The sequence below is a fragment of the Nycticebus coucang genome, chromosome 1, assembly GCF_027406575.1.
Source record: "Nycticebus coucang isolate mNycCou1 chromosome 1, mNycCou1.pri, whole genome shotgun sequence".
NCBI lineage: Eukaryota > Metazoa > Chordata > Mammalia > Primates > Lorisidae > Nycticebus > Nycticebus coucang.
In genome coordinates, this window is record NC_069780.1 from 10,090,046 (window position 1) to 10,115,121 (window position 25,076).

Here is a 25,076-nt window from a genome sequence, read left to right on the forward strand (position 1 = left end):
AGGAAGCCATCCCGTCCGGCCGCGCGGGGATTGGCAGCCGGCGAATGATTGGCAGCGGGCATCTCTGCTGCAGAGCAGAGCCCCGCGCTGATGAATGCCATCTACACCTACCAGATGTGGCACTGGGTGACATGCCAGATCTTTTACATAATGCCATTCTGCCGGACACGAGACAGCTGGGGGAGGAGGTCTCTTTTAATGTGTTGGGGGTGGAAATAGGACTGGACATATTTTATTTCCTTAGTCAGACCACCCGCCACCTCCTGGACACTCAGTCAGCCCCCCTCCCGTGGGCTCCTTCTCACACGTCGCTGAAGCTGGGAAGTTGTTGTCAGGACTTGTCTCCTGCGTGGTCCTCACAGTCTCCACCTCCCTCACACTGCTCTGCTGCATCCAGATTCAGGAAAAGGAAATGGTTTTCAAAGTTAGAGAAATAAAAACATTGAAAGGATCTGAAATGAAAGCAGGCACAGGCTGGGGGGGAGGAATACACAAACCACCGCCGTGTTCTCTTCTCCCCTACGCTAACCGCGCAGGGGTGAGTTGCCCACACCTCATCCCTTCGGCTGCCTCTCTGGTTCTTTGCTCCTCCACCGTCCACAGGAACCTGGACAGTATTTACCCGCAAGGGGGTCGTCAGTGCCTGTCTCCAGTTCTGGCTGAAGGAGTTGTCTTAGGAGGAGGCGTCCAAAAATCCAGGCCATTTGGAAAGGAATGTTTCCTGGAGTGGGGAGGACAGGTGGGGGGAGGGAGGGAAATGAGAAAACCACTTCCGAAGGGCAGGGTATGTGCGCACGTCGGAGTGTTTGGGTTCTCCTCCAAGCCTGACTCTCCACCCTCCGGGAGGGAGGACGGCCGGGAGGGGAGGTGTGGGTGTGGAGGGAGCGGCAGCTGTAACCAAGCTGGTCCAGGGCTTCTTTGCTGAACCTGCCAGTCGGGGCTGGCCGGGAATCCGCAGGACTCGAGAAGGCCTCTTTCTGCTGCTCCTCCCCAGGGGCCAATCTCCCTCCCACGCGCCCGCCCACAACACACGCGCCAGCGCCAGGACCCACCAGGCGCCGCTGCCGCGCAGACCCCTGCCCCTCGCGGGCCGGAGCCCAGCCGCCGGGCCCCTTCCCTTGCAACCGCACCCCCGCCCGCCCCAGAACTCCAGATGGTGGCTCCTCGTGCTGCGCTAGCGGACCCCAGACGCCGCCTGGCAGCAGCCGGCGGTCGCTCCCTCCCTCCCAGCTGCTGCGGGGAGACCTGGACCGCTGTGGTAGGCGGCGCGCTCCTCGGCAGGCGCGGGTTGGGGCCGGAGCGCCCCCGCCGGCGGCGCGGGTCGGCCTAGGGACCCGCGGGAGCTGCGCTGTGGGGAAGGGAGCCCTGCAGCTCCAGGTAAGCAAGCCGCGGGGTGAGCGCAGGGAGGAGGGAGGGAAGCCCGGCAGTGCCAGGACCACCATCCTTCTCTCCCAGGACCTCCCACCGGGTGTCCCCTCATCCCGGGCGCCGGGGGCGGAGTCAGTCGCTGAGCCTGAACCAGCACAGGATGTCTGGGAGCGGCCGCGCAGCCACCGGGAGGGGGCGCCCGGCAGCAGCACCCCGGAGCCCCGGCTGCAGGGCGAGTTCCGCCGGAGCATCCCGTCCCTCTGCGGCCTGGGGAAAGGCGTTTCGGCCAGAAAGGTGCCCGGTTCTGCCGGAGAGCAGCAGTACCCTCCCCAGCTGCGGCTACCCTCTTTCCCAGTGTTTCCTCTTTTGATGATCTCTCTCCCTCTCCCTCCTCTCGGCGCGCCCTCGCCGCCCGGGGAGGGCGTGCCCGCCTGCTGGGAAGCGGTGTGGAGCGGATGTGGCTCACACTCTGCCTCTGGCTCCTCTCCACAGGTGCCTCTCTGGCTGCTCGAAAGGCAGCCCTGAGAAGAGCACTCTTGAGGGTTGAAGTCATTCTTTTTCGGGGATGGGGACAGCGACTGTTTGACTTGGGGGTGAGGGTGCGTTCGGGAGCAGTGCTTCCCCGGAACGTGGAGCACGGGATTCCCTTTGCTGGCCGAACGCATGACCTGCAGGAGCTTGATGCTGAGACACTTCTCTGTGGTCAGTGAGAGCGTCTCCCTTGACGCACACACGTCCCAAAAGACCTAAAGTCAGCCTCCCCGACAGTCCTCATTGTTTTCCTCCAAAGCAATTGCTGTGGTGGTGGGGAAGGGCAGAAAAGAAGTACTAAAAGGCCGCAGTGATTCGCATCTCCGCGCCCACCTGACGTCCCTCTAATCCCCAGCGTTCCGGCGCGTGCCCGCAGAGCCCTCAGACCCTCTGCGCGCTCAGTGTCGCGGCCGTCGGGTTTTAGACCCCGAGAGCACGTTCAGTAAGCTCCCAGGACAAATCCCCTTGGAAACATTAATCACAACGACCGCCCAATGCAAAATGCTCGCCGGTGTCGAGGCTGTCTCTTAATCCTGAACGTAATTCTGGAAAGCAGCATCAGACAAGAGCTTTATTAATCCCTTACCCGAGCAAATAAGATCTCTGACCTACTAGACTTATTTTCCTGCAATTTCACCTAAGAGTTAGCCTCGCTAGTGGAATGTGCAAGGACAGAAGGGAAACAGTAAGAGCTCCCGCGCTCTGGCGCAATAATGGGGTGCAACTCACACGAAAGGCGTTGCTGATGTGAAGTAGACTCCCTGGCCAGGAGCCGCGCAGGGGTGGTTGCCGAGCGACAGCGTGAGTGGGTGGGGTTGGAGGGAGGGTTAGGTGGGCCTCAGGCACCTAATGAGGTTAGGACCTGGAGTGGGAAGGTGTCTCCTCTAAAGGCTTCGGACCCACGTGGACTAGCTTGGGGGCTGTTCCCTTGCAAGAGCGAAAGGGCAAGTGGAGGGGCCCACAGGACACGCGGATGAGTCAGTTTGACCCCGTGGGGCCTGTTCCTCGCACTTAAGATTTCACTGTCATGTAGTTCAATTAATCATATTTCCTTTCTCCCATTTTATTCAAAACCGTCTTCCAGTTCCCTCATAATCGTAATTTGCGCCATTGCCTTTTATCGTTGATTAATTAGGAAGCCGAAAATGATAATGGTGGGTCGGGCCAATCAATAAATTAGCTTTAGGAACAGACTATGGACTTCGGAGCTGCTGTGTCCATAGTCTCGGCGGGCAGTGCCCCCTGAGGCCAGGGCGGGCCGCGCAGGAAGGGGTTAAGGAGAAGGCGCGGGCTGCTGGCCTGGAGGAGAGACTCGCTGCGGAACAAACCCGGGCGCTCCGCAAAGACTTCTCACCCACCTAGTGGACAGCTCCCATTGAAGGTTAGCTTCTGTTTCAGTAACGGAAAGGAGAGAAGGAAGGCCTGGGGTAGGGTGAAGGCAGGACTCCAGTTTCTTTCAGAGGCCTCCCTACTAGTGGGTAAATAAATATAAAGTCTGGGCCTTATTAGGATGGGAGTCTATTTTTTCCGTGCCTGAAAAGTAAAATTTTCTTTTGCATCCTTTCCCTCCTCCTGTCCACTCGCCACTGGTCTTAAAGAGGAAAGGAAGAAAAGAGAGGGGGAGAAAGGGAGAGAAGGAGAGAGAGGGAGGGAAGGAGGGAAGGGAAGAAGGGTTGTAAAGAGAGAGATTGATTCTGTGGAGATCAAATATCCAGGCCAAAGAGGGACGGTTCCTAATGAAGAGCTGCTCCCTGCCCTCACAGAGGCACTGGGCGGAAGGAGTTTCCCCTTTTCTCCTTCATGAAATCGATCACGCCTTCAGGCCGCTGAAGGAGATCACTTTGCTACTCTTCACAGCTTGGCCTCAGCCTCTTTAGCTTTCAATTGAAAACCAATTAAAGGTTTCTATAAATCTGTTAGCGCCCCTTTTATCTGGGGACCCCTGATGCATGCGATATTGCCCTTTAGATGCCTCTTCCGTGTTTTGTTTTACAATTGTTGTATCCATATAATGCGGTCTTTCTTCTCCTGTCTCTATAGATACAGATACACAAGGAAAACTAAAGCTATTCAGGCTCCTCATTTGTCCAGCAGCCTAACAGTGGTGCCCTTTCTCTGCTGCTGCTTCCCCTACTTCAGGAGCAGCAGTTATGGTAGAAGCAGATGGCTACTGATTGGGGGAGCTTTGTGGCTCTAATACTGAATACTTTATGGAAAAGGACTTTATCATGCTTGGTTGGGCAGAGGAACAAGGCGATGAGATTTATGGCCAGGAAAAATAAATCTTTTTCCAAGTTGTGGCTCCTTCTCACCAATGTCTCCTTTACCCAAGGGGGATAAAACACTGAGGAATTGGTTTTATTTTATTCTCCTTTCTGCTAAAAGCACTTTTGAGCCAGGATCTGCAGTGAGAGTAGACTAAGAGCTACAAGTTTTTGAAATAGCCTAGGTTGTTGCTGCAGCATCAGCATTCTCTGGCCTGGAGGTGGGGTGGGGGGGGGCAGGGGATTGAAGGATGTGGTCTTGAATACTTTGGAGGTCATTTTTTCCTGATGTCCTGTTAGTTGCTGGGTAAAACATTATCATCTATTATCTTATTATCTATAAAGAACAAAAAAGGATGTTACATGTTCCCACTGGAAAAGTCAGCGGAGGATACTGGTGCTGAAGGGAAAGGGAACTGATAAGGCGTTTTGTGATGCAAGTACACTGCTTCCCTACTCTGAAAGTGTCTGAGCTGGGAAGATGATGGAGGGATGTCTGTGAGTATAATGTCTGGGACTTCAAATGGACTCTTCAAGTGTTGGGGAACATACGGACTCCAGCCCTCTCCAGGAGGCTCAATTCACTCTAAGATACACTCATATCCTTTTTCTTCCCTTCACCTGAGTTTTACTTTCCCACAGTAATTCCTGATTCCTTGAGTCAGGAATGTGGTGTCCTGCTGGGATGAGCCCCTGCTCTATGTGCAGGGGGCACTGTCAAGCTTCTCACTACTCCTGTTCCCCTAGAGCAGTGCCATCCCCTGTCTGAGATCTTCCTTTCCCAAGGGCCATACCTACTGAGAGCCTGGCACAGAAAGGTGGCAGCCAATCCCAACTCTGGCTCCTTTGTTGTTGTTGTTGTTGTTGGAGATTCATTGAGGTTACAAAGAACCAGGTTACACTGATTACATTTGTTAGGTAAAGCCCCTCTTATAATTGTGTCCAACTCTGGCTCCCTTTTCCCACTTCAGACAGGCTCCTTGTCACCTTGATTTGTGAAAGGCTATTCTATTCAAGAAACATTTGTTGAGCACCTTGCATGTCCCAACTTCCCTTTCCCTGCTTTTGAGTTCTTTGACTTTGTCCCTAGAAACTGAAGAGGAGGGGCCAGAAGGGCAAGCATTCAGCGACCAGAAGTATCACCTGTCTCTCTGCCACAAGGTAATTCCTCCCAACTCTCCAGCCACTCCCACCCCTCACCCCCACTCTGACATGCATCTTTGCAACTTGTTTTTCTCTAAGGAGAAAAAAAATGTAGGAGAGCCAAGATTTAAAAATTATTTTGACCCAGCATTTCAGAATGGCAGCCCCGAAATGCTTTAAATAACCATGAACTTTTGGGCACTTCCTTTGAGCTAGGCTGAATGCTTTGGCACTCCTGTTGTTGCACAGGAAACACACGCACAAAAGTGCTAACTTGCCCAAGCAAATGGCCTAGCTAGGATCTGAAATCAGGCTTGCTCTTGTAATAGTCATAGTCACTCCATGAAATAGATGTTGTTTGTAGTATTTTACAAATGAAAAAACTAAAGTTCAGGGAGGTCAAGTGATTTGCACAGACCCAGGGTTGAACCTAAAGGTTTAGGATCACAAATTCTGAGCTCTTCATCACTGATCCTTCAGAAGGAAGAGCTAACTGAAAGCCCACAAATGACCGCTGTTACCCGGTGCCCAGACTGGATGGAGGGTGTGACAGAGCCGGAGGCGGCGAGTGGGGACCACAGTAACGCCCCTGCTCAGGGATGCGCCTGCGCAGAAGCCCTGTGGACGGAGAGAAGGCTCCGCAAGGCGCCCGGAGCCCGACAGGGGGCGCCCCGCCCACGGTGTTCCGCCCACAGCCCGCGGGCCCCAGCGAAGTGCAGGCGCTGGGGGCACCAGGGGGGCGCCTGGGGTAGGACCTGGCCGTGCGGCCGCAGCCTCCCAGCACCTGCTGCTTTGTCCCGCCATGCCCTCCGGATATGGCTGTGTGGGAGGGGGCACAGCCACCCACTCTCCCCCTTGGCATTCCCGTTTCTGAGCCTTTCTGCGCAGAGTCCTTTGAAGGAGGGGAAAGGTTCCACGTGCCCTCATGGAGGCTCTGCCCCCTGGCCAGCGCTGGTGACCAGGTCCCTCCCAGACCTTGGCTTTTGGCCACATCACTCCGGTTACCAGCGACGTGGTCACGTGCTTCTTGTGCCGTGGCGTCGCCCTCCCTGAGCCCTTGCCACGCTGACTTTTCCTCTTTTCTAACGTGGCACTGGGACCCTGTGGCGCCGTTACCAGGCTTGAAGGAAGGACCCCAGGATGGGCACTGGGGGAGAGCAGTCCAGCCCAATCTAGCAGGCCACGGCTCCATTAACGGGGCAGGGAACGGTGTTGCTGTCCTTCCATTCTCAATAGAAACCTCGAGAAATTCTCGGCCTTCCCTGAGTTGCGCTGACGAGTGAGGAAGCAGAGGCCGCGTTAGCAATAGTCGGCGGCACCGAGAGACGAGTCTTTCCTGTGTGCAGCCATTGTTCTGCGCGCTTGCTAAGTATCAACTCAGTCATAACCTCTGAAAAGGGGCTCTTTCATTGCCTTCGGTTTTCAGATGAAAGCTTGAAACACAGACGGTTTAAATCACGGCGTGGTGGTGTGGGCTGAGCCCGAGCCTCGGCTGTTGGTGCTTCTACTTGGGTCAGTTTTCCAGACTTCTAAGAAGAATTTTCCTTAATGAAGGCATTGAGACCTCCCTGGGATGCCCAAGACTGAAATGAAACTAGCCCCGCTTTTGGAAATAATCCCTCACCATCTGTTCAGCAACTGGCTCTCTAAAGCGCTGCAGCCCTGTTTCCCTGACAGAGTCCGGGGCGGTCGGGGAGGCAGGTCTTGCCAGCGCTGGTTCCACCGGCAGAAGACCAAGGCTAAGCTAGGTCACCAGCTAGTAAGAGACCGGAACTCGGAGAGAAGGTCTGGCAACCAGCCGAGGGAGTCCACACGCTGGGGCAGGTAGAAGGGAGAAGTGTTGCTGTGCCCACAGCCTCCACCCAGGTCTCTGGCCTCGTCCCTAGCAATTAGTGGCACTGCTTGCCCCCTGCTAGGCGCCAGACAAGGGGAAACTTAGTTGGTCCCTGCGTGGCCCTGGTGCACTGGCGCAGGTGGAGCTTAGCGAGCGCACTGCCTGGCCCCACGCTGCCTGCAGGTCAGCGGTTTGTCTGGCTGCTTTGCCAGGGTCAGGCATCCCCCTCCCCCAGCCCCGCGCATACACGATGACTTGGCTTGTTCTGCCCAGGTTGGGCCCTGTCCAGACTGAAGGCTCTGCACTCTTTGGTGAGTCAACTGGAACAGAGTGGGATGGGCTCTGCCTTTCGCGTTACTATAGGGACCATGTCCTTCCAGAGAGACCTGGTTTGCCCACATTAAAGCCCTTCTCTGTGTTCTTAGCTTTGTTCCTGTGCCTTTTATGGAGAGATGGGCACTGGAGAACCTAGACCTCAGGAACTGCCTGAGCAGCCCTTCTCGGCCTTGCCTTGCCGCCACTGTGGGCCCAGATTCAGCCTTGGTGATAAAGTGGCTAATTCAGTCCCCAGGTACAAAATGGAACCGGCTGCGCTCTCCGCGCCTGGGCTTTCTGGAGGGTATTTTCAACTTCAAGGGAACCCCCTGAACATTAACTTACCCAGGGCCTCCGTAAACTGACTCTAGAATGTAGGTAACGCTATGAGACATCTGATAACACACATACAAGTTATTAAATAGTAAAATTACACTCAGAAAATATATGCTTCATAACTTGTTCAGTTTGCTTCCTCATGACCTATTGCTGTCCTGTAGGACTTCACACAAACTATTTTCTCAAAACTATCTCACATGAAAATATGCAACAAAGAGGACTGCCTGGTTTGTGGATACCCATTCAAGGAAAATGACAGTCTTAAAACCTGGCAGTTGTGAAAAATTGCTACCTTAGACACCACTAACCCCCAGTCCTTTTAAACACATACCCACACCCATACACACATGGGGCCATGTCTGAACAGATATATTCATCATCAGGAAATTTCATCAGCCAGGTCATTATATTCAATATGTTTATTCTTAGGAATGTGTGGATGTCTTATTTGGTAATTCTGGATAGTATTCCTTTTTAAAATATGAGCTTACCCTAAAACTTTAAAGGCGATTGTCAGTGATCGTTGGGTTGTGATATTACATTACCAGAGACTATCAAATCTGTCTTAGAAGCAGCTTTCTACTCATTAAGTTTCAAGAGACCAAGAGTAAGTTTTGATACTCCATCTCTTATTCCCTGTGCTTTATAATGTATGTCCGGTATTTTCTATAATGATTATGATGTTACTATTGTTTGTGACAAGATCTTTGAATGTTTTAAGAGACCACTTCTCTAAGTATTTGTAGTGAGGAAAGACTTACATTGGTAGTTTTAAAGCACTTTTGAAAATGTGTTGAAAGTTAAAGGCTTTCTATATAATGTTTGGGGGAGACATCTCCCATTTATGCTAAATGAATACTCTTGGATTAAATTATGAAACACCTGTGATTCATTTGAACTGAAATAATGAAAGATGGTTTTCACTCAAACAGTTCAACTGGCAACATGAGCAGGCGAGCAGTTTGGAAGCACAATTTGTGAAGAAGTTAAACTATGTTTCCAAGGCTCTAACAAAGCAATGTGAATCATCACTGTTGTGGTTACTAATTGGTGTCTACTGCTCAATTTTCTTCTTTCTTTCTTTCTGTCTCTCTCTCCATGCACATTTCTTTCTCTCTGGCCTCTCTTTTCCTTAGAGAAAATTAGATGTCTCTCTCCTCAGGTTTTAGGAAAGTATACCTAAATTTCAAGCTAGAAATGTGAGCCCTCTACCTGAAATCCTTTCCAAGGAAAGCCGAGCTGTCTGCTGCTCATCCCTCAGCATCCTAATTCCTCACAGTCTAGGTCCCTATCTCAGAATGCTCAGCTGAGGTCAGATCCAGGGGGTTTGCCCAGGATCCACATACTGTCTGTCAATCACTGCCTCTCTTTTAAACTCAAGAATTAAACACAACCTAAAACATAGAGGCTAGGGGTAGAACTCAGGTAGTGAATCTTGAGTTAACATCTCTTCTCCTGAGTGTGTGAAGACATTTGACGTAGGGTCTCTCAATTTGGTGACATTCTCAAGATCTAGGGTCAATCTTCTCAAAACTTAATTTGAGACTGCTGGATGAGACTCCTGGTACCCAATATGCCTTGAAAGCCTGAGGAAAAGGGTGAAGAGTCAGAGACAGTGGCTGGCTGGGAGCTAGCTATATTTCCTTTCCCCTTCTTACCCCACCCCCCACCATGGAGATCTTTCAAGAGCTGTGGTGTCGGAATCTTGGAGGGACTTTAGAACCTGCATATTTGACAGAAAAATAGGCAGTTTCTTTCTAGATCTCTAGACATTCACCAGGGAGGGGCATAAAAGCTGGGAGGATCCAGGGCATCAGGGTTTTGGATGTTGGACTTGGTTCACAGGTGAGCATGAAGAGTTGATTTCACATCTATGGCAGTTGCCTCCAATATCACTTCCATGTACTAGTACTTTTTAGAACTCATACTCAAAAGCTATTAAGCCAGTTGACTACAATCTAGAGCCAGGAGAGGAAACAAATAACATGTACTCCCCCCACAGATTATCCAGCTCTCAGCTGAAGTCCAACAGATGTGTAAGAGAAACTTGGGATCCTTCAGAGAGAAAATGATAAACTCAAGAAAGGTAGATTACAATGAATTATAATGATAATAATAATAGTAGCAGCAACAGAAGCATTAAAACTAGTAACATTTATTGAGAATGAAGAAAAGCTAAAGAGAGAAAAGTATGAGTGAGGCAGGAGCAATAACCCCTACAGTTGGTTGCCTGGAGAGACTTCTCAAAGGCTACAAAAATCTACTCATTTATCATCCAGCAAACCAACTACACTACTTAGATGGGGAACACACCCAAACTGGGCTTGCCAGGCATACTTATAAAAAGAAAAAAAAAAAGTGCCCTCCCATCCATGTAAAGTATTATCCAGCTCACAAGCTTCCTTTTCTCAACTCACCAAGATATGAACAAATAAAGTAAAATGAAATATCCTTATGCCTTCTCTTTTGAAAGCTGCCAAGTATCATTCTCTTGGTAAAAGCAAAGTGGTAAAAACAGCTAACAACCTTCTGAACAACATATCTGACACAGGCCTTGTGTTTCTTCCTACCCATTAACCCATCATTTCTGTTTCTCATTCATATTCCTTAGAAAGTCCCTTATGTTGAATGGTAAGGCTCAGTAATAAAACACTCCTGGAAACTCTATAATCTGCTTCCCTCAACCCTCACAGCCCCTTCCAGAGGACCCCCCCCCCCGTGGGAAATTAGTAAGTTTAGGAAGGAGCTGCCACCGTCTGCCTCCTTGCCATCCTCTTGTCTTTTTTTTCCTGCCACCATGAATTGCCATATTCTTTGGACAACCAAGCTTATGCTAGCATAGTGCTTTGGAAATAGGACTAGAGGGGCAGGAACCAAGATCTACGTAGAAAAAAGCAGAAAAAGAACCAAATGTTTTCACTCTCATAGGATAAAAACTTTTAAGTGAATTATTCTTAGAGAGGTAACTTGCCTCCTATCACAGAAGCTGAGATATTTGGGGCCTCATTTCTAGACTCTGGGAGGGAAAAAGGCATTCCCATTCTAATACTCTCTAAGAATCAGGTTTCTTTCCTTGTCCTTTCTCCACCCTCTCACTTAGGTCATAAAAGGCGCCACCTCACAGAATCATTCATCAACCTCTCTCCAGGCTTCTCTTCCAAAACAACACTGCAGTCTCCTACACGTGCATTTTTTTTTTTTTAACCATAGCTTCAAGGAGCCTTGCTAAAGTGGAGCAAGGTGAGCATACTTACTTCTTATTGTTATCCTTCTAATCATTTACTTGGAAATGAAATCCTAGGGAAGAGAGCTTCAAATAGATGCATAAACCCATTGTTCCATGTGGAATTACTTAAAACTACTGACTGAAGTACGTTTTTATAGTGCTGTCTGAGGCTGAGTAAATGCCTCAACCCTTCATTTGATATCAGTGAATTCCAGTAAGTAATAATGCACAATGATTTCAAAGTAGTTTATGCACCATTTTAGCCCATAAAATTCTAGAAAAGTGAAAATAATTTATATATTTTCCTTTTCTTCTATTAATAATCGTCATTTACACCATTGTTACGTGTATTACCAAATAAAATGTGTACCACTTAAAATACTGTAAAACTCTCCATGTAAGATTTTAACTTGCATCTTACCTATTTTTATGTCATTCATTTAATCCAAAAGGCAAAGAGCTGGTTGTATTCATAAAGTGTGAGAAATTCTTTTATTTAGAGGTCTTTACCTGAAAGCAGAGGTGAAAATCTAATTAGAGTACAAAAAAGTGAAACTGAATGAAGCATCTGATGGCCAGATTCGAGGTAAATCTCTCTCCTCTCTAACGTATAGAACGTCAGCTACTTTCTAGCTTGTGATTGGAAGTTCAGGCTTCCTTACAATCAACTTAAGTGCCAGAAACATTATTTTATACAAACCAGAGTCAAGGTGTCAATCTTCAAAGAAGACATAGTCTAAATGGTCTCTAAATTTAACAAGAGAAAGGCCAAGTACAAAATAAAGCTTTGCATTTAGAGTTTGTTTTCTGAATGTCCATGTTATGGAGTGGATACTTTTATACGTGTAATTTGTTAAGAGGATTTTTTGAAGTGACTTGTATGGCACATGACTTTCCCTGGGAAAGATATACTTCCTATTTTCTAAAAAAACAGCAAAAGGAAGCCCTAAGGTGTTCAGTTCAAGAGGTCAATGGAATTATGTCCTTGAACATCACCCACTGCCCTCCCCAGTGCCCACTATTGCATGTAACAGGCTGTAGTTTTTAAGGACCACAACTCTTTCATAATTACTTCTCTATCTTAACTTGCTCTGTTTACACCTGTGCCTCTTGTCTCCTTTTTATTCTTTGTTCTACTCTGAATTCACTTAAACTCTGAATTCACTTAAGTATCTGGCCCTTATTCTTCAACTCTGAGGGTTATTTTCCAGATGTTTGAGACAATTCTTTTGACATTTCTAATTCTCCCACCTTCCCTTTATAGAAGGGTTGGGGAAGGCAGATACTTTTGTTTGTGGTTCTGTGTGTGTGTGAGTATGTGAGAGAGAGAGAGAGACCTTGTATTCAATGGAGCAGCCAGTCATAAGACAATTGGTAGCTAAATACAGCTTCAATTTCTTATATATAGACATAGGAGAGCCCTCACTGCACTGAGACTTTGTCATTAGGAGCCATACTTAGTCAAGTTAATTAAAATTGTACATTTTTTGTGCAAGAGAAAAGTTATTTTAAGATGAAGATTATCAAGAAGCTTTCTTTGGAAAGTCAGTAACTAACTTGAAAAATACGGAAGAATTCCCCACTTTCTCTCAATATGTAGGGATTCTGCAGCCCTTTCTTCCCCCAGTCCCTAGGCAGGGCTCTAATTAGAAGAGCTCAGAACTCGCATGGGGTGCTGATCAGAAAAGAGACGGGAACACACACACACCAAGAAGAGAAACAGAGAGAGACAGAGACTAAGGAAGATAATTAATTTAGTGGGAAATTCCCCACACTTCTTCATGTCTCCTGGAAAAATCCTTCCCTGGCCTCCTCAGCCTGCAGGCACATGGAGGTCAGGTCTTCCCCGCCTCACTGGCTTCCGGAGAGAGGTCTCAGAGCTGCAGGAGGATGAAGCTCACATGGGAAGCTGCTCTTTGCCAACTCCCGCTACCCACAATACTCATCCATCAACTCTGGCAAAAGCCAGAGCTGTTTCCACCTGAAGTCGTGGTGATGCCTCTCCCACTTTAGCCAGCTACACAATCCGATTTATAATCTGACAGATTGCCCACTTCAAAGTCCTAGTGGTTGGGTGGGACTTGAAGGAGCTGGAGGGCTGTCTATACTACTCAAAGGCCTCTCTTCCCTTAGAAAAGAACCTCAAGATCCCCCAGCGAAATTGTGTTGCTGCCTCTGTTGAAGGAGTCGACTTCCAGGCGGTTAAAGACTTTAGTTATTAGCATCAGCCGCTGCACTAAAGGGGCCAGTAGGCGCCTCTAAGTGGCTTGGCGCACAAACGAAGCTCCCGAGACAGGCCTCGGCAACTCCATCCGTTGCTCCATCAGCCGCTAGACGTGAAAGCTCTCCGGAGCCCATCGCAGTAATAATTTTTTTCTTCGAATCACCCTCCCGCTCCCACCCTGAGCTCTTAGCGTGCTGGTAGCCCCCATTATGGGATCCCTCCGGAACTGCGCAGATCGTGCCATACAGTGGGCAGAAGAGCAGGATCAGCTGAGTCCAGGAACCGGGCTTCTCTCACCAACCCCTGCCCTCAACCCAGCTGCCTGTCCCGAAACCAGAACACTTCCTTTAGCACCTTGCCGAGATCGGCGGCGACCTCACTCCTTCCCCTTACCCCATCCTCTTGGCTACGAAAAGCTGAGCCAAGTTCTCACCGCCGCGCATCCTTTCTGAATTTTGCTCGGGAGGACTCGGTAGTGTGTGCGAGCGCTTCTGAAGAGAGCTAGCGCCGGTCTATCACGCCCAAGCTACTAGCTGCGCTCCTCAGCAGCGGCCCAAAGGCTCCAGTGTCCCCCGGGGCTGACCCGCAGCTCTCTTCCCGTCCAGGCGCTCAGACTCTGGGGAAGCGCGCGCGGGATCCAGCGCACTGGGCGTCTGTCATGGGTTCTCCAAGTGCCAGTGAAACGGAAAAAAGGCTCTCTCCAATCCTTTGGTACCTTCCTTTCCCATCTCGAAACTGATTATCCCCGCCTAGCAGAGGGCCCAAGCTGCCGTAGAAGCCGGGCCGGGCGGCTCTCGGAGAGGGCACCGGCGGGGAAGGCGCTCGGGATGTTCTGGGCACGGGCAGGCCGGGGAGAAGGCTGCGAGGCAGGCGGCGCCGGAGGGAGCGCCTGGCCCAGCAAAGAGTTAAAGGGAGGGGACGTGGGCTGTCACGCGTCATTGGGCAGATTATGTGCAGCAAACAAAAAGTGTGTGTCTGCGCGCCAGTCAGTCACTGCATCGGGTCCATCTGTACAACTCTCTCCGTCTCTCCCCCTCTCCCGGCTCTCCTCATTTCTCTCCACATCTTTCCGTCTCTCTTTAGGCAGAGCCTGCATGACAGCGCACCAACCCCTCTAGACATGGAAATACACTGATACAATAGGCAGAAAGGAACACTCGCTGCGTCTCCCCAGTTCCGGGTGGCTTGATTTGGGCGATCTGATTCTAACCTTATTCCTGGTAAGTCGATTTGCATTGAAGTGGGAGGGGGATGGGAAGAGGGCAGGTTTGGTGGGAAGAGTAGAAAATTTTGTCCCCGTCTCCGCAACCAGAAGAGTATTGTTGAGCGGAATCTCTACCGCGGGTCCGATTATACAAAAGGCGGCGCGGGCGGGGAGCGCTTTGCCGGAGAAGCTGGGACTGGGCAGCGCGCGGCCGCCAGACAATGCCCGCCTGGAGGAGAGCTGCCGGCGGCCCAGCGACGGGCTTTCGGCCAGCGCAGGCGGCCCCGGGGAGGGTTCTCCGAGGGACTGGGACCCCAGGCCTGGAACGGGACGCGGAGCTGCGAAAGGCCGGGTGCTGAGCGCGACCGCGCGCGGCCAGGGGAGCACGGACTCTCGGCCCGCGGTTATTGTGACCCGCTCGGGGCTCGTGGTGGCCGCCGCGGCGACGCGACCGCGATCAGCGCGGCGGAGCCAGAACGTTTTCACCGTATTGTTAGGTAGAACTGCATTTTAATGACTGTGTCCCTGCTGTTGCCCGAAGTGACAGGGCGACCTCCCAACACAATGAAATGCTTGTGTAAAAGAGATTTTTTTAAAGGAGGAGAGAAACTGGGGCATAAAACGCTGAATTGAAGGAAATTGAAAAGGAGGGTAGGATTCCGTTGAAAAGGAGCCAAGAGGTTCTGTTACGTTTTGTTGTTTTTTAATTTGCAAATGGAAATCAGGAAGCCGACCTTATGTGAGGTAAAGATGCTCAGGGATAGATGATGTAGGTAATAAAGTTTCTATTTTATGGAAATTTTTCCTTATTGCTGCTGTCTGGCAGATACAGCCCAACACTTGCTTTTTGAGAATGCGGGAGAATGAATGAAGAAGGTCTGAGCAAAGTTTTTAAGCCCTGTTAGCTGGAAAGGTGGGGAAAGCTCTCTTAATCACATTGGTAAGATTAATTGGTTAATAGATACCAAGATAAAAATACACATTGCTAATATTACTAATATTATTCCATAATGAACACCTTTCCAGGGAAAGAATTAGGTCTGCTCTTTCCTGCTCTTTTATTTATACAAACATACACAAATGAATGCCAACTGTGGTATTATTCGCAAAGAACAAACTCAGAATAATCTTCGGAACAGTCACGAGAAGTAAACAATGCAGCTAGTTCAAAGCTAGTTTAAAAATTTAAATACCTGATTTTTAAAAAATGGTATGTACAATGGTATTGTAGGGGATGTCCAGTACCAGGGGAAGGTAAATGTCCCTTTATGACAGCTGAATAGAGAGCCCTCCATTGGGGCATTACTTTCTAAATTGCTGCGGATTAAACAGCTGGAGAGTCCACTGAGCACTACTCAAGCAGGGCTGCCCCCTCTTGCCCAAACAGGGTCTGTATGGGGGGAATGAGAATTCACCAGTCATTACACACAGTATTTCAAACAGGGGACACTTCAGGCCTGTCCTGTACCTGTTCACTTCATGACTCACATGTGACTTAATCCACTCCCCATGTATATAACAAGGTATCTGGGATTCACACTCATCCATAAATAAGCACGTCAAGAAAAAAAAATTACCTCTGCTTGCTGCTTTTAATTACAGCCTGGCAGGGACAGTGTTGGGTTATGGTAATGAGTAGCCATACATAGGTCCCCTCTTGTAGGCTACGGAGAAAGGTTAGCTGATACAGAATTAGTGGCCCTGACACACCACTTGAAATCCATTCGCCATGCTCCACTGTCTCTGCCTGCTCCCTGATGCTGCACCCCTCTTTGGAAGAAAACAAGAAATGGGCTCGTGGATGCTCATTTTAATTCATCAGAGGGAAGGAATCTTTTCCCTAAGGATGATAAATTTCTTCGGTGAGGCAAATTTATAGGCTGGAAAAAATATTTTCTTCACTTTCACCCCCAAACCCCATTCAACACCAAGGCAACATAAAAATGATCTGACTATAGTCTTTCGTATCCCTTTCTTTCCTTTCCTTCAACCAGTCAGCACCTCGCATTATTCTAATTGTTTTTTTTAAGTATCCTGTAGTTGTATTTGCACCATTAAAGTATGCCAGATTAACCCACTTTAGTTTTTAAATAAGAGCTAGTGCAAGGAAAATCTATCTTACTATTTAAAATGTTCTGTCTGGGTTCACAGTGTTGTGAGCGGTAACGTAACTCACTTCCTTGTCCTGTGTCTCTGTCTCCAGTGATGGAGGATTCAGGCATCCAGCGAGGCGTCTGGGATGGAGATGCAAAGGCTGTTCAACAGTGTCTGACAGATATTTTTACCAGCGTTTACACCACCTGTGACATCCCTGAGAATGCTATATTCGGTCCCTGTGTCCTGAGCCATACTTCCCTGTATGACAGCATAGCTTTCATTGCTCTCAAGTCTACTGACAAGAGAACAGTCCCCTATATCTTCAGGGTAAGTCTCAGCCAGTACTGGGTGGGTGTAGGAGGGTAATGTCCTGTTGAAATGAATGTAGAGTCATTCTACTGACAAAAGGAGGTTTTGAAAGTAGAAAATGCAATAATGCAAGCAATCCCATTTTATACACCCAAAATTATAGAAGGGAAATTAAACTCAAATTACTGTCAACTGATTTTCGGGAATAAATGACAAAATTTGGTTTGGAATGTTAGAAATATCTAAATTAGGTCTCGGTTCTGAATTTCCCTGGTGATGAACATGATCTCCTCAATTGAAGATTTCACTGAGGATGAGGCTATTTGCATACTAAATACTTTCTGAAAGTACTCTTTACAAGTATTGGGTTTATTTGCTTTCCAGTTGAGGAAGTCTCCTCATCCTCTAAATATTACTTTCTTTGGCAACATTATCCAGTGTCCAGAGTCTGTGTTTAAACTAAAATACTCTTGGTTTTGACAGTAAAGCACCATTAAGCCCAGGTGTTTGAGTTTGCAGATAAAAGGCCTCTCACTTCCTATTCTTTCTTTACAAAGAAACACTATTAATTATTCAAGCCAGAAGTAGGACGATGAGTGCCACATAATAATTTCTAAGATTTAAGCTTGCAGTTTTTTTCTGAAACAGACAAAATTCCCTATACCTTTGCAACGTGGGATAATTTAGAAGTAAATTCTCAAGAGGTTAACACTAAATAAGAAGAAATTTTATCACTTAGTGTTCAACCAATATATGAAAGTGTTGACTTAAATAATCTGATTGATGCAGTGTTTTGAAGGATGGGTTATCTTACCTACTGGTTACAAATGTGACAGGTCCCAACTTGGGTCAAATTTTTAGAAACTTGTACTCAGATAATTTTAGGCAAAGACTGACGTAGAGGAAATGGTCCTGGTTCCTCCTCTCATGTGGGTTTCTCCCTCTTCCCCTTTCTTGTCTTCTTTCTTCTGTTTTAAATTGTAGGTAGACACCTCTGCGGCAAATGGTTCCTCAGAAGGTCTCATGTGGCTGCGGCTGGTCCAATCGGCCAGAGATAAAGAAGAGCAGAACCTTGAAGCCTACATAAAAAACGGACAGCTGTTTTACCGCTCTCTCCGCAGGATTGCCAAAGATGAGGAGTTACTGGTTTGGTACGGGAAAGAACTGTCTGAGTTACTCCTGCTCTGCCCCGCTAGATCCCACAACAAAATGAATGGTAGGTTGGCTCAGACCCGCGTGTGGGCCCCTGGCGAGCGAGCCCGGGGAGGAGCGGGGAGCGGTGGGGGCTCGTCCGCGTGCTGGCACGCCTCTCTTCCCTAAGGTTTAGAGACGTAATTCAGAATGAAGCTGAGACAGATAGGTGAGGACAAATAGGGGACACTTGGCCTGATTGCTGCGTTCCCAAATCAGGAGGGGATGTTTGATCAGGCTGGAGTGTGGATTCTTTCCCAGGAAACTCAGACTCTGAGAGATGAAGGCAGATTTGTAAAGGGGATGATGGCAAACTGGCCTAGGGGCAATGCTGAGTAACTGTGTGTGTGTGTGTGTGTGTGTGTGTGTGTGTGTGTGTGTGTGTGTGTGTGTGGTGTTTGCTCGCTAAGCAGGGTCGTCCCCTTACACTTGCCTGGAATGCAGCCAACGTTTCCAGTTTGAATTTCCCTATGTGGCGCATCTGCGTTTCCGCTGCCCCAAGAGACTTCACAGCGTCGATACAAGTCCCCAAGACGAGCAAGGCGGCGGCGTGGGCTCCAAGGACCACGGGGGCGGCGGCGGTGGCAAAGACCAGCAGCAGCAACAGGAGGCTCCCTTAGGCCCTAAATTCTGCAAAGCGGGTCCCCTTCACCACTACCCAGCCCCCTCCCCCGAGAGCAGCAACCCACCCGCCGCAGCCGGCGGCAGCAGCGCGAAGCCATCCACAGACTTTCACAACCTGGCCAGAGAGCTGGAAAACTCCCGTGGAGGCAGCAGCTGCTCCCCAGCCCTGAGCCTCAGCAGTGGCGGCGGCGGCCACCAGGAGGCAGAGCTGAGTCCCGACGGCATCTCCGCGGGCGGCGGCAAAGGAAAGAGGAAATTCCCGGAGGAGACGGCGGAGGGCGGCAGCGGCGGCGGCGCGGGGTTGGTAGGGGGCCGGGGCCGCTTCGTAGAGCGGCCCCTGCCGGCGTCCAAGGAGGACCTGGTGTGCACGCCGCAGCAGTACCGCGCCTCGGGCAGCTACTTCGGCTTGGAAGAGAACGGCCGCCTCTTCGCGCCGCCCAGCCCCGAGACGGGCGAGGCTAAGCGCAGCGCCTTCGTGGAGGTGAAGAAGGCGGCACGCGCGGCCGGCCAGCCGGAGGAGGCGACAGGCGACGGCGGTGGCGTCGCCGTCGAGGACCAGGACGCCGCCGCCGGCGGCACCTCCACGCCCGCAGCCGCGTCGCCAGCGGGCGCCGAGAAGATGCTGGCCCCGCGGCCCGGGGGCCCGCTGCCCAGCCGGCTGGAGGGCGGCAGCCCCGCGCGGGGCAGCGCCTTCACCTCGGTGCCGCAGCTGGGCGGCGCGGCGGGCGGCGGCGCCGGGACAGGCGCGGGCTCCGGGAGCGCGGGCGGCGGGGGCGCTGGCCAGGGCGCCGCGGCGGACGAGCGCAAAAGCGCCTTTTCACAGCCGGCGCGCTCGTTCTCCCAGCTGTCCCCGCTGGTGCTGGGCCAGAAGCTGGGCTCGCTGGAGCCCTGCCACCCCGGCGACGGCGTGGGCCCCACCAGACTCTACCCTGCAGCCGCCGACCCTCTGGCCGTGAAGCTTCAGGGGGCCGCGGACCTGAACGGAGGTTGCGGGGCCCTGCCGAGCAGCGGCGGCGGCCTGCCCAAGCAGAGCCCCTTCCTGTACGCCACGGCCTTCTGGCCCAAGAGCTCGGCCGCTGCCGCCGCCGCCGCCGCCGCCGCTGCCGCGGGGCCCCTGCAGCTGCAGCTGCCGTCGGCGCTCACGCTGCTGCCGCCCTCCTTCACCTCCCTGTGTCTGCCCGCGCAGAACTGGTGCGCCAAGTGCAACGCTTCTTTCCGCATGACCTCCGACCTGGTGTACCACATGAGGTCGCACCACAAAAAGGAATACGCAATGGAGCCCTTGGTGAAGCGGCGGCGAGAGGAGAAACTCAAGTGCCCCATTTGCAACGAGTCCTTCAGGGAGCGCCACCACCTCTCCAGGCACATGACCTCGCATAATTGACACGGAAAGGACCCCGGCTTTCCATGAGCGCACACGCACAGTCAAGCCACCTGCAGGAATAAACACAAAAGAACATCCACCACTTCCTCCTGCCCCAAACCCTGCACTCAGTACCCGCCACACACCTCTCACTCAAACACACGTCCCCAGCCCCCAGGAACCTTCATTCAAATGTCTACCTGGGACACGTGGAAAAACACACACACTCACGCGGGCCAGGATGGTGGGTGGATGTTTGACTGGGTGGGTTGATTGAGGGGTTTTCTTTTGAATGCACGCATTTTCACTTTCCCAAAAACAAAGGTACATTTTTAAAATGTCATATATTGCAACATATTGATGCATTTGTCATACATTTCTACTTAAATTATTAAGCACTTACAGTTTAGATGTAATAATTATATGTAAGGGCAAAATTTATTTTAGATATAAAGGAGGAGGGGCGAGATGCTTTCTGCATTTCTTGATGACAGTTTGTGTTCTTACAAAAATAAACAAAATGAATAAAAAGAGGGTCAGCATTCAATTTGAGTTTCCATGGGGAAGTGCATGTATAATGAAATGATTATGGACTTCAATGAAGAATGTCATCAATTATGTAAATACGTATTTCCTTTTAATACAAAGTGTAATTTTGTGCCAGTGAAATGAAGTCTGAATAGTTATGTGTTTCTTTTATCCCTGGAAAGATTTATTAAACTTTATAGTTTATCTGGGTATGTTGGATGCTTTGACAATAAATGACTATTTTCTTCAAAGCAATACTTTGGAATTTTTTAATTTTATTTTTGGGTAGCTAATGACTATGTTTTGAATAGATACCATTTATTTTGATAGAGTCCCTAAAAAGAAAGGAATAAACAGCAAAAGAAAGGAATGATAAACCTGGCCCTATTTGCATTCACATACTTTAAGCCAATTCTGAGCCTAAAAGAAGAGGTTTTGCTTATCACTTGGAAAATCTTTAGCGGGGGTGGGGGGGGTGGGGGGAATGTTGGGTTTCTTGATCAAAGACAAATCATTTGGACAAAGATGCCTGCCATTCAGCTAACCTGTCACTGGGACATCAGCATTCTTTTCAACAGCAGAATAATTAGCATCTTCACAAATGGATCCAGACAAACAATACTCACACAGGCCTGCATATGGAAGACCAGATAAAAAGTTGACTTTGGGTTCTACTAGTTATGCCTACTTAGAAGAGTATCTTAAACTGTGATATCATTACATGAGCATTCTGTAGTTATCTAGTAACATCCTGTGGGGAGCTTCTCTAGAAACCCAGGTAAAATGGCCGTGGTCTGATGGCAATCTAAGTATTGCATAGACCAGCTTTTTCCCTAAAGGCTTCAGTAGCTGCACAGCCTCTGGGGGACAAACAAACCCAAACTGGCCCTGAAACATTATAATACAGAAAAACCTGAAAATTTCCCCCCTCTCCCCACCATTCCCTTTATGAAAAGTGGCTATACTCTTGATGCACTGACAATAATTCTTAAATAGAGTTAGAATGTCTTGGTGTATGTGGTTTGACCAGCAAACTTTAGGCCTTAGGGTAGCATCCTTTAGGACTTAATCAGTAGACTGCTCTGATTTACTCTATTGTTGCTTTAAAAACAGACTCTATACCTGTTTAGCTATTACAAGAAGTATCTCCTTTTTCCCCTCTGTTCTGGACAACCTAAAGACCCCCTGTATTTTGTGAAAAGGTCTGAAAGGAGAAACATACAAATAAAATTTCATTATAGCCTTTTTAATGGCTTTCCCTGAAAGGATTTTAAAGCCTTCAATATCTTAAGGTTTCTACAAAGCAAATTATGATTAGGGCAGAAGGAGGTGAAGACTAGATATAGAGCAAAAAGATATATCTACAGAAAGTGTAACCCAGATTGATGAAAAAGATTAGCTTCCTTAAAATCATTCAAATATATTTTTTGCGCTACATTTCTTTGAGGCCTGTTCTCAGCTTTCCTAGGCTACTGTTGGATGACCTGCTAGATTCATTCCCAGCAAGGCATGGTGAGGACAGACATTCAAAATTCTAGCTCTACCTCTACTATTAACTAGTGGGACCCTGCATTCTTGTTGACATCATTTGATTTGATTTACCTGTAGTTTGGTTTTCTCATCTGTAAAATGAGCAAGGTAGGTCCTACTATTTTCAATGTACTTTTAGCATGGCTAACTTATTTTTTCTAATGAGTTCATCAGGCTCCAATTGAACATAAAGGAAGCTTTCTAGAGAAAAACCAAGATTGGTTGTGAAGAAAATCTGAGAAGTGAGGAAAATTTGGGGAGGTCAAATGGAAGATGGGCCTTAAGAGATTCTTAAATCACAATGCCTGATGGGCAGGCTAAATTGTCCGTGGCTGGGGATCTCTAGAGCAAAAATCTCTTAAAAATAGTCTGTTTGTCCTGGGGCCTAATTTTCAAAACAAAGTCAAAAACCAAAAACAGAACTTTGAATATGCCCCCCACCCTTTTTTCTGATCCCTCTGGAATCTTCTTTTCATGAAGACAGCTTCATTATATGCTGAGGGTTCAGACAGAGGTGAACTGAGGTCTGGGAAAAGAAAACCAAATTTTTGAAAAGGAATTCCTTCTTTTTTTTTTTTTTTCTTAAGAGTCTCACTCTGTCATTCTGGGTAGAGGACCATGGCATCTACTTAACTCACAGCAACCTCAAACTATTGGGCACAAACTATTGGGCTATCCTCTTGCCCCAGTCTCCCTAGTAGCTGGGACTACTGCCACAACACTCAGCTATTTTTAGTAAAGGGGGGGGTCGTCTCCCTCTTGCTCAGGCTAGTCTTGAACTCCCTTGATTGCTTGAGCTCCACCTCAAGCAATCCACCTACTTCAGCCTCTCAGAGTGCTAGAATTACAGGCATGAGCCACCGCTGGCCTAGAACTTCTTAGAATATGGAATCCTTTTATAAAAGATATGGAAAGACACTTAGCAAGTCACCTCTGTCTTTCTTTTGGTTATTAGCATAATCATACTATCAAGAAGAAAGCCAGGCCTTGGCTGAGACACCGCCCAGGCCATCCGGATAGGTGAAGACATTTCAGGGCTGGGTAATTACGGTGACCAATCTGCTCCCAAGACCATCTTGGCGGGAAGTAGTAGAAGAATGCCCAAAACTAGTTTTGCCTCCAGCCAAGGCAAACTCAGAAATGTTTTCTTTTAAGGCTGCATTTTCAAGCTTTCAGATGTTTCCTAAACTTCTCCTGTGTCTGAACCTTCTCAAGGGGAAGCTTCTAGGATTCCCTAACTCCGCCCATCTCCAAGCCAGCTGAGGACGACCAGAGACCTGCGTGCACACAGCCAGGAAGGGATCAAGGTCACGGGGTCATGTAGGCATTAAGCCAATCTGGGCCCATGAAGTTCTGGCAGGTGGCCTGGGCTTCCAGTGGCAGAACCGCAGGTGCTAAAGACGGAAAAGGGGACTCCAAGCAGCCCTGGCATCACCATTTGTTATCTGGTGCATCCGAGGCAGAAAGCATGGGACTGACCTGGCGCTTCGGGCCTGCGAACTCCGAGCGTGTTCTCGGATTCCTGCTCCTGCTCCTCATTTGTCCTGTTACTTCTCTGCGGTGTTTGTGTGTGTTGTGGGGGAGTGTCTTCAGAATATGCTTTCCGGCTAGGCTGAGCAGCGCCCACAGTAACAAGAGGGCCAGGGACGAAGTGCGCACAGCTCTGCCCGAGTTCGTCGGCACTGGCCAGGCGGACCACAGCGAACGGTCCCGGGAAGGCTCCCTGGTCCCGGCGGCCCACCCCTGAGCTCTGCGGCCCTGCGACCCCCATGCCTCTCGTGCTGCGACTGCAGCCAGGCGCGAGTTGTAAGCACAAAAGTGCCACTGTCGTCCGAGCCGCGAGGGGGGAGAGGGGTGTCTCGCCCAGTTCCTCACGGCCAGGCCCTCAGTCCGGGCCCTCGGAACCGCGCTGCCCATTTTCCATTAACCTTCCTTCTCCGCAGCTGCCCGGGGAGCGTGACCATGAAGTGGATGGGCAGGCACACCCAGAAAGGGGCTGGGAAAGGCCGCCCGGCTACCCTGCAACACGCCCCCCGAGTCCCGCAGCCTCACGCCGTGGGTGGCACTTGCGGACTTGATTCGCGGGGACGCTCCCCTTCCCAGTGGGTCGGCCGGGACGCTCCCCTCCCCCCTGGGCCTGCCGGGACGTTCCCCTCTCTCCTCCGCCTACCTCGGCCGGGACGCTCCCTCCCCTCCTGGCGGGGGCGCAGCGCGCTCACAGGGGGATGCCGCGCGCGACTTCGGCGCTGGGACCCGAGCCGCCGCCCGGATGCCAAGCAGGCGGCGAGCTCGCCTTCGCCGGGGCTTTTAGGTTTTCTGTTTTTCTTCTCCCTTAGCCCAGTCTCAGTTCCGGAGTCAGTTAGGCTCCTTCTCTGGGGGCTCCGGATTTCCTTTCCCTCAACTTCTCACCTCCTTATCCTTTTCCGTCTCCTACGCACTTGCTTTGGTGACTCTCGGCCACCCAGGCGAATGACTCCTAAAGCGGCCGCGCCAGCGCAGCGGGACCCCGCGGTGCAGTTCGGGGCACCGAGGATGACCCGGCGCCCGCGGACTGCGAGAAGGACCAGCTCCAACCCCAGTCCCCACACACACCCCCGCGCGCGCACGGGACAGTTTCTCCTAGCTCGGTAGTTTCATTGCCTTTCCCAGAAGGGGAAAAAAGACCCCCAAAGGGTGTAAAAATTTAGATTGTCCAAGAGCTAAAGTGCAGTGCGATGACAGTCTGGGCCACCTTATTTTCCTCCTCCAAATGCAATTTAGTTGACAGCAGGCCGAGAATGTGGGGCAGAAACAGACCCACGCCTTAAACTAGGGGGCCGGAATGGCCGGGGGGGGGCTTGTGACCCGGCTGGGCGCTCCGGAGAGAAGTTCTTTGCCCCTCAGCGTCACAGTTCATCCTCCTAAGGCGGCTCTTGCTTTTCCTGCCATCCATCTGGGACCTAGAACTTTGTCTAAGAATTAGACGTGTATTCTCTAGGATTAGTGA

At 49.9% G+C, this 25,076-nt stretch overlaps 1 protein-coding gene across 1 annotated transcript; it reads left to right on the plus strand.

The window, feature by feature from the left end:
- The first annotated feature begins 1,251 nt into the window (after positions 1 to 1,251).
- On the plus strand, positions 1,252 to 20,811 carry PRDM8 (PR/SET domain 8). The gene is made up of 6 exons (XM_053592219.1): positions 1,252 to 1,377; positions 5,254 to 5,324; positions 14,328 to 14,464; positions 16,652 to 16,872; positions 17,839 to 18,070; positions 18,459 to 20,811. Exons 4-6 carry the CDS (start codon positions 16,654 to 16,656, stop codon positions 20,051 to 20,053), a joined length of 2,046 nt encoding a protein of 681 aa, XP_053448194.1. The 5' UTR covers positions 1,252 to 1,377; positions 5,254 to 5,324; positions 14,328 to 14,464; positions 16,652 to 16,653; the 3' UTR covers positions 20,054 to 20,811.
- The last annotated feature ends 4,265 nt before the right edge of the window (positions 20,812 to 25,076 follow it).